Genomic DNA, 14,271 nt, shown 5'->3' with positions numbered 1-14,271 from the left:
GAGCCGATAGAGAAAAGGAGATTTTTTAACACTTACCGTAAAATCTTTCTCGAAGGATCCATTGGGGGACACAGCTCCCGCCCTTTTTGGGTTTTTCCTTGGTTCTCTCTCCGAGGGTGTGTTCAGTTATGTTTTTTCTTCTGGTTCTCGGACAGTTTTGGGTTTTTCCTTGACCTATTGGTCTCCTCCTATTGCTCTGGAACTTAAACGGACTAGCTCAGAGCCTGAAGGCGGGTATATCCTACTGGGAGGAGCTGACTTTTTTTAATTACCATAGTGTCACACCTCCTAGAGACAGAAAGATACACCCACTATCTGTGTCCCCCAATTGATCCTTCGAGAAAGAGATTTTACGGTAAGTGTTAAAAAATCTCCTTTTTCTAGAAGAATTTGAGGTGCCAACATTTACGGCCATGACTGTATATATACACAGTATCTCACATAAGTACACCGCTCACATTTTTGTAAATATTGTATTATATATTTTCATGTGTCAACACTGAAGACATGACAGTAGTGAGTGCACAGCCTGTATAACAGGAGACAGAGAGGTCAGGAGCATCATTGTTGCTTTCCCTCTTCTACAAGTTTTAAGTAGGAAGACCGGGTAACACCAGGTACTAATCGTATCAGATGCTTACTTCCCGGTCTAATTTGTTACACAGATAATATGGTTTTATACCTTACTATATGGCATATTCTGTGTATTTGTGCCCCTGATTTTATATAAAAACGTTTTACTATTGCTAAACTGTAGCAAATGGGAAGAAATGCTGATATAACTCATACTCTGTCATACCGCAGGCATTGAAACAGAAGTAGCTAAGGGCCCCTATTATGGACCTGTAGGGCCTCTGTAAGTGCTGTGTACTTCTCCTGCCTGTTCTCCTGAATGGTGGGGTCTCAGCATGGAGACCCTGACCGAAAAACTTTTCACATGTCTCTGACAAACATTGCAGTGCCTTCACTTATATTTTTGGGTTTCTTAGATGATGTTCTTCTGCCACACATGAAGAAGATCGAAGGAATGTTAAATGAGAATAGGAGGAGACTGCTTGCAAAACTGCAGATGGATCAGCCATTAAAGGTATGACATTACGGGGGCTTTGTGTGATCACATTTTTGTCTCTTGCATAAAACACATACAGGGTGATTCACAATGTATGGTACAAAATTATAGCCCCAGTATTTTTCCCATGACCCAAACACTCCGTGGTTACCCATTGCTTTATCGAATGCAAAATGCAGTTTCTCTGCGCAGTAAAAAATAAATAAATAAAAAAAATATTCTTACAGCTTCACTGTATTTTCACAACACGCTGTTTCTTGCTTTGATGCCGCCATCTTATGTCACACTATGTAAGCGTTGTCTTTGCTTTTCAGTCACTGACCATCTACCACTGATGTTATGTTAACTACTCTGCCTTTACTTCTGTGCCACCATTTTTTTTATCACTCTGTATTTTAAAAGGAGTCTGTCATCAGCATCACCCGCACTAACCTATTAGGCAGATGATGATGACAAAAGTACTTTTCCAACGTGTCAGCAATTGTAGAAAAAGACACAGAGGGCACTGTCAAAGCTAGTCCTAATAGCATAAGTGGTCCAGAGCAACTGAAGCATGAACAAGGACCACAGCCGGATAATACTATGGAATCACTTCTGAACGGGGTGCAATGTTTACAACAAGTAGACGCTAGTGCAATAAATCCAATAGACAGGTAAAAGCTTTTGCACTCACCGTTCCTGTAGTGTAGGTTTATACGGACATTCCGTTCCAGCAGGGAGACTCCATTGATGCGAGGGGGTGCTCAGAGGCAAACAGCCGTTTTCGCACAGTAGCTGTGTGCTTCTGGCCGGAAGAAGCACACACCTACTGTGCGAAAACGGCTGTTTGCCTCTGAGCACCCCGCAGCAATGGAGTCTCCCTGCTGGAACGGAATGTCCGTATAAACCTACACTACAGGAACGGTGAGTGCAAAAGCTTTTACCTGTCTATTGGACTTTTCCAATGTGTGCCTCTCTTTGCCGATATTCTCAGTTTTCTTGGTATGCTAAAATGAAGGATCTTGGTGGATGCGGGACTTAAGCCCTGAGTGCACAATTGAATCTTCACACACAGCTTGATTCTTCATAGTAAAACCTCCTCTGCTGCAGAATGGTGCTCCACTCTGCAACTAGACCCATCTCCTCCACTGTGAAAACTCTCTTGCTAGCAAAGAGATTTCACTTAAAGGGGTACTCCGCTGCTCAGCATTTGGAACAAACTGTTCCGAACGCTGTAGCTGGCGCCGGGAGCTCGTGACATCATAGCCCCGCCCCCTCATGATGTCTTGCCCCGCCTCTTCAATGCAAGTCTATGGGAGGGGGCGTGACAGCTGTCACACCCCCTCCCATAGACTTGCATTGAGGGGGCGGGGTGTGATGTAACGAGTGGGTGGGACTATGATGTAACTAGCTCCCGGCGCCAGCGTTCGGAACAGTTTGTTCCAAACTCTGAGCAGCGGAGTACCCCTTTAATATCTCTTTTTATAGCTCTCTGCAGTGGATGAGACTCAGCACAGAGGAGACCTTCATTTATTCGTAAAAATGACATGTTCTCTTTATTCTTTGGGACAATATGATTAACCACTTAAGGACTCAAGACATACCTGTACACCCTGAGTCCGCTCCCGTTCTATAACGCGGGGCCATAGCGGGTCGGACCCGGCCTCTAACAACGGCTGTGCCGCATGCTATTAACCCTTTAGACATGGCATTCAAAGTTGATCGCCATGTCGAAAGTGAAAGTAAAGTCCTGGATCCCTGGCTACTGATAGCAACCGTTACCCACAGTGGCTTCATGGTAGACTCAGGAAGTACATATACATTCTGATGCGCCAATTACCAGGCAACCAGGGTGTACAGGTGCATCCGGTGTCCTCTGGGGGTGTTTCTGGTTACCTGACATGCATTGGTCACTCTAAAATTGATTGACAAAATGTAGTTACAAAAAGTTTTATTATAAAGTGCTCAAAATCTATATGGAACTGGAAAACCCCTGAAATCATTCTGCAATTTATTGGAACAATGGGCAGTTATTGAAGAGAAGTAGTGATCGGAAATAATAAAATAGTTTGTACTGACTTGTCTTTCCTCTTCCGCTTTTGGATTTTTAGAATGCCTTGGAAAATTATCCTGATATAACCATGATCAATCGTGACACAAAAGGAAAATCAGGAGGAGCAGCTGTGTGTAAAATAAAAGTACATGGCAAGTGGTACAACAAGAAAACCATGCGACCTGCTAAAAACCCTTCAAAGCAATCACAGGTATGTTATGATGCTATCACTCTTGCCTGTGCTTTGATAGCATATCGATAGTTTGCTGGTGTTCTGACCTCTGACACCTGTGCTGAGACTTAAGGGCTCTCAGCACTGATTCAGTGATTTGTACCCTTTACAGTTTTATCTACCTACCTTCTCTGGACTAAACTGCAGAACAGTTCCATTCAAATGAATGTAGCTTTCTGCAGTTACCTGCACCAGTGGGTTATGAGCATTGTTGTGCTGGTGAAACTGATATGGCGGCCCCTTTTTCTCCGTATCAGTGGGGTCCCAAGAGTTGATCCTCCACATTGATTATATATAGTTTTGGAAGCAGGAAATTGGACACATTGCTTCCTCCTAGATTGTAATTTTTTTCTCCTATGTAGGCTTGTCGACTTTTGTGTTTGTACTCTTACTTCTGTAGTTCTGCTCATTCTCAGGTAGTAATTTGTCTGCATGTATCTTTTGGATAAGCAGCATTCTGCCTGGGAGAGTGTACTCAAGACCTATTGCAATCTATCATCTAGGACTTGCTGACCAGTCCACTTCCCTAGTATACAGTAGCTTTTAGAAAAAGAAGTCTCTTTCGTGTTGATTTAGTTCTCTATGTGAATGTCATTTCTAGCCATGTTTCATTTCACCATTATCAATCTATTTTTCAACAGGAGTTCACTGTAGATCCAGAAAAATCCCAGTTATGTTCCCTCTATCATGCACTCCACCATTACAAGTACCACATATACCTTATATGCAAAGATGAGGTAAGTGCTCACATTCCAGTTTTTCTCTTAATGTGCAAAAATCACACAATTTGTTTTAAACTATTATCCTTCTTGGGGTATGTTCACATGGCAGAATGTCTGCATGGACATTTCACTGCAGCAGAGTCCCATTTATTTCATTTGGATTCTGGTGCACTGTTCACACTGCAATTTTCACAGCAGATGTTTCTTCCATGGAGATCCTGATTCCGCCGTTTGCAAAAAGAATAGAAGTCTATTCTTTTTACGGATTTCGTTCAGAAATGCTTTACTGCTGGATTCTTTAAATGTGCACCACATTTACAAAAATGTTTGGCCTAAATGTATTCATTCCTCGAACAACTGCGGACACCTACCCTTTGATGTCTTCCTATCCTTTTTTTTTTTTTACCAAACGTCTGATATGTCATAGCAATAAATGCTGATCTCAGCACCCTGACCTAAAACATCTGGCATGTCACTATAACAGAAGTTTTTGAAAAGGGTAGGCATACTTAAAGGGGTTTTACCATGAAGCTAAATCGGTATAAACTGATGAATTACTTAAAATTTTAACCTACAACCATGGGCAATGTGTTGGTACCCTTCTGTTAAAGACAGAAATTCCCACAATGCTCCCTGAGAGAACTTGAAACTGACAAAAGTGATAATAAATAACAATTTATTTAAAATTAACTGATAAAACTCAGACATTGCTTTTGAATTGTGGTTCAACAGAATCATTTTGAAAAACAAAATAATGAAACGGTCCTGGACAAACATGATGGTACCCGAACTTTAATATTTAAGACAAAGTCCTGCACAAGATGTCCAGTAAAAACTTGGAGATCTTTATTGGGAAAACATCATGTGAAAGTAGTAAAGCCAATGCGTTTCAGACCTCGCAGGGTCCTTTGTCATGTCCTCTTGCCATGGTTAAGGACTGCTAGGTCCGAAACGCGTTGGCGTTACTACTTCCACATGAAGTTTTTCCAATAAAGATCCAAGTTTTTACTGGACATCCTTTTTGCCTTGGACTTGTGGAGATTATAAACGCTGCTGATCACGTCCAGGCACAGGTGTGGCAGGTGGAGGTAGGAGCAGTGAACTTTTTTAGGTGAATGATTTTTAGAAGGTGGGTAGGAAAAAACAAAAGTGCTAAAATGAAAAATGGCCCGGGAACCAATCATCAGATTTGACGCTATATAAAGCTTGTCAAACCGTAATATAGGGTAAAATCTTTATACTCACCATCCCTGGGGGACGTTTCTGCCTGCGGGGATGGTGAGGATTTGAAATTATAAACTGCTCCCCGCCAGCCCCTTAACTACTTACGGGGCCGGTGGGGAGCAGTTTACAAGTTCCGCTTGATTGACAGGCTGCGTCATCTCTCTGCTCAGTCTGTTCAATGAGCAGAGCGATGATGTGGCCCATCAATCAAGCCGTGGGGGCGTCACTGCCGGCCAAAGACAAGCGACTAGGTGAGAGGAGCTCCCCACCCAGGGGACTACTTACGGGCACGTCAGGAAGTAATTTGCAAGTTCATATCCTCCCTATCCCTGCAGGCAGGAGCGTCCCCCAGGGATGGGGAGGATTAAGATTTTACCTTATATAACACATTGTCAAGCGTTATATAGGGTAAAATCTGATAAATTGGTTCCCTTTTAGGGAATAAAAAGAGCAAGATTTAGGCGCACATCTACACCATTTAAATATACAGAGTACTGATAACACATGAAAATTATTATCCTTGTGACTTTTTGAGAAATTTGTTGTGCGCAAGTCAAAACCACTGTCAAAAAAAAAAAATGGGTGGAGAAAAAGTACACTAGACATCCTTTGATAAGAGAAGTAGTGATATGCTTATTGACATTGGCTGACTTAAGTAATAAAATAAAATTATGTAAACAAAAAAAGTGGTATGTCAATGTCTGAACTATTAATGAAGATGCGCAGTCAATGGTGTAAACGGTAAAAAATACTGAATTTCTGATTTTTGGTCACTTCGTATACCAGAGAAAAGTTCATTTTAAAAAAAATGGTCCTCTTTTGATTAAACTTTTTGATTGCTTTTATGTCATTACAAAGTACAATTGGTGGTCCAAAAAAAAAAAAAAAAAACCCTGCTTGGGTCTGTAGGTCGAAAATTTATAGCCTAAAGTCTATCTGCGTGTTATACGCCGATAAGCTGTTGCAGTTCAATGAATTAAAGCAGGTGCTTTAAATCAATGAACTGCAGCGGGTTTTGCAGGTCCAGAGACCTGCCGTCGCTGCCCGATTCTCTGCCCCTGCCTATACTGGGGTCCAGAGACTGCCGGCGCTGCTGCCCCATTGCCTCCCCCATCCCCGGTTTTTCTGACCCCGCAGAAGCCCCCAGCAAAGGCAGGGGGAGAGAGGCCGTCGCTGCCCGCTTCTCTCCCCCTGCCTTACCTGGGGTCTAGAGCCCTTCTGCCGCCGCTTCTCTCCCCCTGGCTATTGGCGCCGCGGCCCCATTGCCTCCCCTATCCCCGGTTTCATAATTACCTGTTGCCGGGGTCGGGTCCGCGCTGCTTCTGGCTCCGGTGTTGTGTATCCTGCGTTGTTGCTATGCGCTGCGCAATGACGAGTGACGTCGTCATAGCAACGACACAGGATACGCCACACCAGAGCCAGAAGCAGCGCGGACCCGACCCCGGCAACAGGTAATTATAAAACTGGGGATGGGGGAGGCAATGGGGCAGCGGCGCCGATAGCCAGGGGGAGAGAAGTGGCGGCAGCAGGGCTCTAGACCCCAGGTAAGGCAGGGGGAGAGAAGCGGGCAGCGACGGCCTCTCTCCCCCTGCCTTTCCTGGGGGCTTCTGCGGGGTCAGAAAAAGTGTATCATGGTATACACATGCATGCACACACACGGACCCTCATTTTACCAAGGATATTTGGGTAAAAAACTTTTTTTAACCAAATATCCTTGGTAAAATGAGGGTGCGTGTTCTAGGCGGGTGTGCGTGGTATACCCCGATAAATACGGTAAGTTTGCTGTGGAAATTGGATTATGGTAAAACCCCTTTAAGGCCGGATTAACACTTGAGAAGCTCTGGAAGGAAAACTTCTATTCAGAGCTTCCGAGCACGGCCAGCACCAGCTGAATCAATCGGCGCGAGGACCGCGCAGATATTGCTGTCCCCATAGACTGCAATGTCTGTGCAACGGAAATTCGCCAGAATTTTTAACAGGGATTTTCCAGTCAAAGACTCTGCAGTGTGAACAGTGCAGTGGAATCCCATTCCTAAATTCCATAGAGTCAACCCGACCAAAATTTCTGAGCAGAATCAGGTGGAAAAATTCCACTTGGAAATTCTCCTTGAGATTCTGCTGAACTATGATGTGCAAATTGTAGAAAAGGACAGGCGTCCTGCACTCACCGCGTAAGAGCTGGTTATTCAGCTCCCATCTCAGGCTGCTCCTCCGGTAGGGGAATCAGGACAGCGTGGGGCGCTCAGAGGCGACTGCCGGTGGTTTCACGCATATGAATGCGCTTCGTCAGGCCTCCTCTGGAGGCCGGAAGAAGCGCATTCATATGCGTGAAACCGCCGGCAGTCGCCTCTCAGCGCCCCACGCTGTCCTGATTTCCCTACCGGAAGAGGCCGGACGAAGTGCATTCATATGCGTGATACCGCCGGCAGTCGCCTCTGAGCGCCCCACTCTGTCCTGATTTCCCTACCGGAGGAGCGGCCCAAGATGGGAGTTGAATAACCCGATCTTACGCGGTGAGCGCAGGACGCCTGTCCTTTTCTACAATTTGCACATCATTGATTCCTGTTTATTGTCCTAGCACCGCCGTGTATGGTTGGATCTGGTTTCCTGCCTGAAGTGAGTATCTCCATCTCGTGGCTGTGAGGGCTATAGGTTTCGGTGCCACTGTTTTGGTTCTTTTCTGTTGAACTATGCAAACAGCTGAATTTGTGGCAATGCAAACAGCTGAATTTGTGGCAATGCAAACTTTGCTGCAGATTTATGGCAGTGAAAATGCTTGATCTGCACCTACCCTGGTGTTTGTTATTATTGTGTCTAACCATAAACTTGAGGCAGCAAATATAAGTGTAGATATTACTTGACAGTCGCCTGGTGCAGCTGCTTCCAGCAGGATAGGGCAGGACGACCTTGAGAGAACTAAGGATCTGAACTTTCTGGATTGTTTGCATTTGTTTTTTGTTCTAAAAATAACTACGTTGGGATTGTACTGAGGAATAAACACGTACACATATGGGGTCTCTGCACTTACCTGGTTGATAGCCTATAATTAATTTAAAGGTGTGTTTTGTGATTTCAGTATTGATGGCCTATTCTTTGGTGGGGTCCTGGGAGTTGGAAACCTGTCAGCTGACTGAACGTTCAGCAGTGTTCATGAGAGCGCTGCATATTCGGCATGGTTTACCACACACAGCACCATACTTTTTTTTTTGTGGCTCTGCCTTGTATTGTAGCTCTCTGCAGCTGTGAATGAGGATGAGCTGCAATACCATGCACAACCTCTACAATACCCAGGATAACAAAAACAGCACCACACCTGTCCACATGTTGTCTTTGGTATTACAACTTTGCACCATTTACTTAAATAGAACTGAGCTGCAATAGCATATACAACATGGAGAATGTGTGGTGCTGTTTTGGGAGGAAATTGGCTTTTTTTCTGGTCCTGGATAACTCCTTTAAAGGGGTACTCCACCCCTAGACATCTTATCCCCTATCCAAAGGATAGGGGATAAGATGTCTGATCGCTGGGGACCCCCGCAATATAGCATGCAGCACCCACCTGTATCTGCTTCCGGCAGCACTGGAGGTTCTGGCTCCCGACCACGGGAACGGAAGAGCGTGACATCACGACAGCTGTCACGCCCCCTCCCATAGGCTTGCATTGAGGGGTGGAGTGGGATGTCACATGGGGGCGGAGCCATGACGTCACAATGCTCCGGCCCCGTGATTGACAGTATTCAGACCCAGAGCGAACGTGATTTTAACGGCGATTTTAGCGGGACCCCCGCGATCAGGCATCTTATCCCCTATCCTTTGGTTAGGGGATAAGATGTCTAAGCGCCGGAGTACCCCTTTAAAGACCTATTCTAAGGGTAGGCTGCCCATATAAAAGTCCTGAAAAACGCTTGGATATTCCCATCTCATGAAGTTAACATCTCTAGAATATGCTGTCATCCCATGATCGGTGGGCATCTGGTTTCTGGAATCCTTACTAATCCTGAGAATGAAGGGGTCACAGCACTTAAAAGGGTACTCCAGTGGAAAACTTTTTTTTTATATTTTTTTGAATTTTTTTTTTTATCAACTGGTGCCAGAAAGTTAAACAGATTTGTAAATTACTTCTATTCAAAAATCTTAATCCTTCCATTACTTATTAGCTGCTGAATACTACAGAGGAAATTCTTTTCTTTTTGGAATACAGAGCTCTCTGCTGACATCACGAGCACAGTGCTCTCTGCTGACATCTCTGTCCATTTTAGGAACTGTCCAGAGCAGCATATGTTTGCTATGGGGATTTTCTCCTACTCTGTTCAGTTCTTAAAATGGACAGAGATGTCAGGAGAGAGCACTGTGCTCGTGATTCAGCAGACAGCTCTGTTTCAAATTGAAAATAATTTCCACTGTAGTATTCAGCAGCTAATAAGTACTGGAAGGATTAAGATTTTTGAATAGAAGTAATTTACAAATCTGTTTAACTTTCTGGCACCAGTTGATTTAAATAAAAATAAAAAAAATAAAAAGTTTTCCACCGGAGTACCCCTTAAGGACGCAGGACGTAAATGTACGTCCTGGTGCGGTGGTACTTAACTCACCAGGACGTACATTTACGTCCTAAGCATAACCGCGGGCATCGGAGCGATGCCCGTGTCATGCGCGGCTGATCCCGGCTGCTGATCGCAGCCAGGGACCCGCCGGCAATGGCCGACGCCCGCGATCTCGTGGGCGTCCGCCATTAACCCCTCAGGTGCCGGGATCAATACAGATCCCGGCATCTGCGGCAGTGCGCGATTTGAATGAATGATCGAATCGCCCGCAGCGCTGCTGCGGGGATCCAATCATTCAGAACGCCGCACGGAGGTCCCCTCTCCTTCCTCCGTCCGGCTCCCGGCGTCTCCTGCTCTGGTCTGTGATCGAGCAGACCAGAGCAGAAGATGACCGATAATACTGATCTGTTCTATGTCCTATACATAGAACAGATCAGTATTAGCAATCATGGTATTGCTATGAATAGTCCCCTATGGGGACTATTCAAGTGTAAAAAAAAATGTAAAAGTAAGAAAAAAGTGAAAAATCCCCTCCCCCAATAAAAAAGTAAAACGTACGTTTTTTCCTATTTTACCCCCAAAAAGCGTAAAAAAAATTTTTTATAGACATATTTGGTATCGCCGTGTGCGTAAATGTCCGAACTATTAAAATAAAATGTTATTGATCCCGTACGGTGAACGGCGTGAACGAAAAAAAAAAAGTCCAAAATTCCTGCTTTTTTAATACATTTTATTAAAAAAATAATTATAAAAAATTTATTAAAAGTTTTTTATATGCAAATGTGGTATCAAAAAAAAAGTACAGATCATGGCGCAAAAAAATGAGCCCCCATACCGCCGCTTATACGGAAAAATAAAAAGTTAGAGGTCATCAAAATAAAGGGATTATAAACGTACTAATTTGGTTAAAAAGTTTGTGATTTTTTTTTTAAGCACAACAATAATATAAAAGTATATAATAATGGGTATAATTTTAATCGTATAGACCCTCAGAAAAAAGAACACACGTCATTTTTACCATAAATTGTACGGCGTGAAAACGAAACCTTCCAAAATTAGCAAAATTGCGTTTTTCATTTTAATTTCCCCACAAAAATAGTGTTTTTTGGTTGTACCATACATTTTATGATATAATGAGTGATGTCATTACAAAGGACAACTGGTCGCGCAAAAAACAAGCCCTCATACTAGTCTGTGGATGAAAATATAAAAGAGTTATGATTTTTAGAAGGCGAGGAGTAAAAAATGAAAACGTAAAAATTAAATTGTCTGAGTCCTTAAGGCCAAAATTGTCTGAGTCCTTAAGGGGTTAAACAGCAGCACAGCACAGCTCTATTAAAGTGGATTTGGCCAACTTAAGTTTCCTGCACATCAAGGCATAGAAAAATGGCGAAGCAGCAACATTACAGCTTCTTATTTTCATTTTGGTTATGTAGGAGGTTAATTGTGAATGTGTGTGCATTCTAGTGATATGCAGTCACATCAAATGGGAATACCGATTAAAAAAAATAAAAATAATTATAAATAAATAAATATATATATATATATATATATATATATATATATATATATATATATATGGGAATATGCAAATCAGCTCATTACATCACCTTTTCAGGCAATGTTCCCTGGTATCAGCTTACATCCAGTTACGGAATATAAAAAGCTAATTGGCATTAATCCCGATTAGCTTTTTATATTCCGTAACTGGAGCTAAGCTGATACCAGGGAACATCGCCTGAAAAGGTGATGTAATGAGCTGATTTGCATATTCCCCTACCCAGAATGCCTGCGGAGTGCTTAGTGGCCCTTGAAAGCTCCGTCACACCAGGAGTGGTGAACTCTCCCTGAGTTAAATACTCATCCCGTTTAGATAGATATATATATATATTAGTGTGTTCAGTTTTAACTTTAAACATTAGGGGGCAGCTTTGAGCTTATTTAGTGTTTATCTCCTACATATGCTGTGCACATTACATTCTTACAGTTCGCAATTTCTTTTTTTTTTCTCCCCCTCCCGTTTCAGGTTACCTCTGTTCAGAAATCAAATCGGGACCTACAGCAAGCGGAGCTTGTTAACCACTGTCTGAAAAACATGAAGTGGGTGGAGGATCTCTTTGAAAAATTTGGTGAACTTTTGAGCCGGGTGCAACAGACATGTTCTTAAAGCCTGGCAAATTTTTTTTTATTTTAATTTTTTTTTTATTATTTTAATTTTTTTTTTCTTCTACTTTCTGGATACCCCACCACCTTATTTACATCTCTCACAGCTCTCCTCCTAGTATATTCCCTCCCCTCAAACAGCATTAACATCCAGAAAGGAGCCAAGAGACACTTATGTGGCGTATACATGACTGGCTGATCTCTGGTGACTATACAGCTATGTCTCACATCTACATAGAGTACGCTGGGAATTACGGTAATATCCACCCAACTCCTTGGAGACGAGCAGCACGTTTCTCCTGCCCATTCATTTCGTAAACTCTTTGCCTATTGCATATTTTTGTTTCCAGGCAAAATTATACAGCATGCACTAAACTATAGAATGAATTACTTTATTACCTGTAGCGTTAACACTTAAACTGCTTTACTAAATTTTTTTCCTCTGTAAAAAAACAAACTATAATTGGGGGAGGGGGGGGGGGGAATCCTTACTCTTCTCCCTTGCCCGATTTTTCTCCCATCCTAAAAAGACAAGAACGTATAAGGTGGAGGTACAGAAACAATACTTGCATTTTTATTTTCCAGTCCACTGCATTTAGAAATATTGTACATTTTGTAAAACAGAGTTTTGCGATACATCACTTTATGATAGCCACCGTGATAAAAAAAAAAAGAAAAAAAATACTGAAAAAAAAAAATGGTAGAAAAAAATGTTATGCTTTACGGACTCCTTTTACAAGTTTCTTTTGGTTCAGGAGACTGAACGCGGAGTTGGTGCAATCCTTTGACTGCTTTTTGTGTCAAATTATATTATAATGGATAAAAATGACATTAACTATTTTCCCTGTTTTGAAGAAAACTATTTTCCTTTATACTGTTTTTTCTTTACAAAAAAAAAAAAATCAATTGTACATTTTATCTCACGAATAGTTGTATTTTTCACAGAGAAAATATTGTGGTTATAATTCTGTTTCCTGGGTCTTTGTAATAATACACCTCCCTTTTTTTTTTGTTTTTGTTCTTCCTTTCAGTAAATCCCTTTCATTTACATGTTGATTTCACATATTGTATGCAATATATCTTAAGCAATGCTTCTCTCCCCTCCTTTCCCCTCCTCCCACCTAGATGTTAGCTGCAGTTTTAACCGGCAAAATGTATAGCGGGTTACTATAGTTTTTACAATGTAGACAATGCAACCAATTTTCTGATCCTTGGAAATAAATGACTTACTTAACATGTATTTGATCAGTGGAGCCTTGATTGCCAAATGTGTTCTTTTATTTCTTTTTCTTTTTATTTTTTTATAACATACATAACCTTCTTTCTCCATGTAATTGTGCCACATGCTGAATGTAGAAGTATACAAAACGTTGAAAAATGGTTTATTAAGTCTTGAAGGAGCCACTTTCTCCCCATTCTGTGCCAATTGTGTAGTTTCTGAAAAATTCTCTATTCACTTATGCACTAGTTTTATATCTGGTACTTTTTTTGACCATTTAGAACATGCTCTTTTAAAGCTCCAGTGCTGTCCCTTGCAGACCGTGCATGTAACATGCACCAGAATTGGGACGTGCATTTTCAGAAGGTTATATATGCCTCTAGGGCACCAGTTAATGTAAGTGAAGAAAGAGAGATTTTTTTTATTTTGGTATGTATTATTTGAAACAAAAACATGTCTGTTTTGATTTTAAAGAACACACATTTTCGACAGTTTTGCTTCTGCAGTTTGCAGATTTTGCAATGCATTGCAAGCTGCTTAATGCAGTTCATTGACAATCCCAGCAGCCAGGCTCTCTGTCAGCTCAGATTAAGGAGAAGATAGGTGTAACTACAGACAGAGTGAAAATCTGATTATATCAGCTTAGATAAGAATTTAGGTGGGACCGGAGACTGGGCCAAGAGCTCATCTGATAGCATTGACACTGAATGGCATTAAGCAGCTTGCAATGTATTTAAATGCATGAAAGCTACAGTACCAAAAGGTTGGAAAAGTCTAATCAAAATTCTTATGCAGTTTAATTCAAAGTAGTGTTTGCCAAGCACAGTCCTAAAGTATCTAGAGATGAGCGAATTTACAGTAAATTCGATTCGTCACGAACTTCTCGGCTCGGCAGCTGATGACTTTTCCTGCATAAATTAGTTCAGCTTTCAGGTGCTCCGGTGGGCTGGAAAAGGTGGATACAGTCCTAGGAGACTCTTTCCTAGGACTGTATCCACCTTTTCCAGCCCACCGGAGCACCTGAAGGCTGAACTAATTTACGCAGGAAAAGTCATCAACTGCCAAG

General features: G+C 42.1%; 1 protein-coding gene across 1 annotated transcript in view; it reads left to right on the top strand.

Moving 5' to 3' along the window:
• Positions 1-14,044, top strand: part of QSER1 (glutamine and serine rich 1) — a 90,749-nt gene extending 76,705 nt beyond the window's left edge. Inside the window, exons 10-13 of the mRNA XM_056526608.1 lie at positions 990-1,087; positions 3,160-3,312; positions 3,975-4,070; positions 11,850-14,044. Coding sequence (XP_056382583.1) covers positions 990-1,087; positions 3,160-3,312; positions 3,975-4,070; positions 11,850-11,990 — 488 coding nt within the window. The 3' untranslated portion in view covers positions 11,991-14,044. The remainder of the gene's footprint in view (positions 1-989; positions 1,088-3,159; positions 3,313-3,974; positions 4,071-11,849) is intronic.
• Positions 14,045-14,271: the final 227 nt, after the last annotated feature.

This window comes from Hyla sarda, chromosome 6, assembly GCF_029499605.1.
Source record: "Hyla sarda isolate aHylSar1 chromosome 6, aHylSar1.hap1, whole genome shotgun sequence".
NCBI classification, from domain to species: domain Eukaryota; kingdom Metazoa; phylum Chordata; class Amphibia; order Anura; family Hylidae; genus Hyla; species Hyla sarda.
This window is presented reverse-complemented; position numbering and strand designations above follow the sequence as displayed.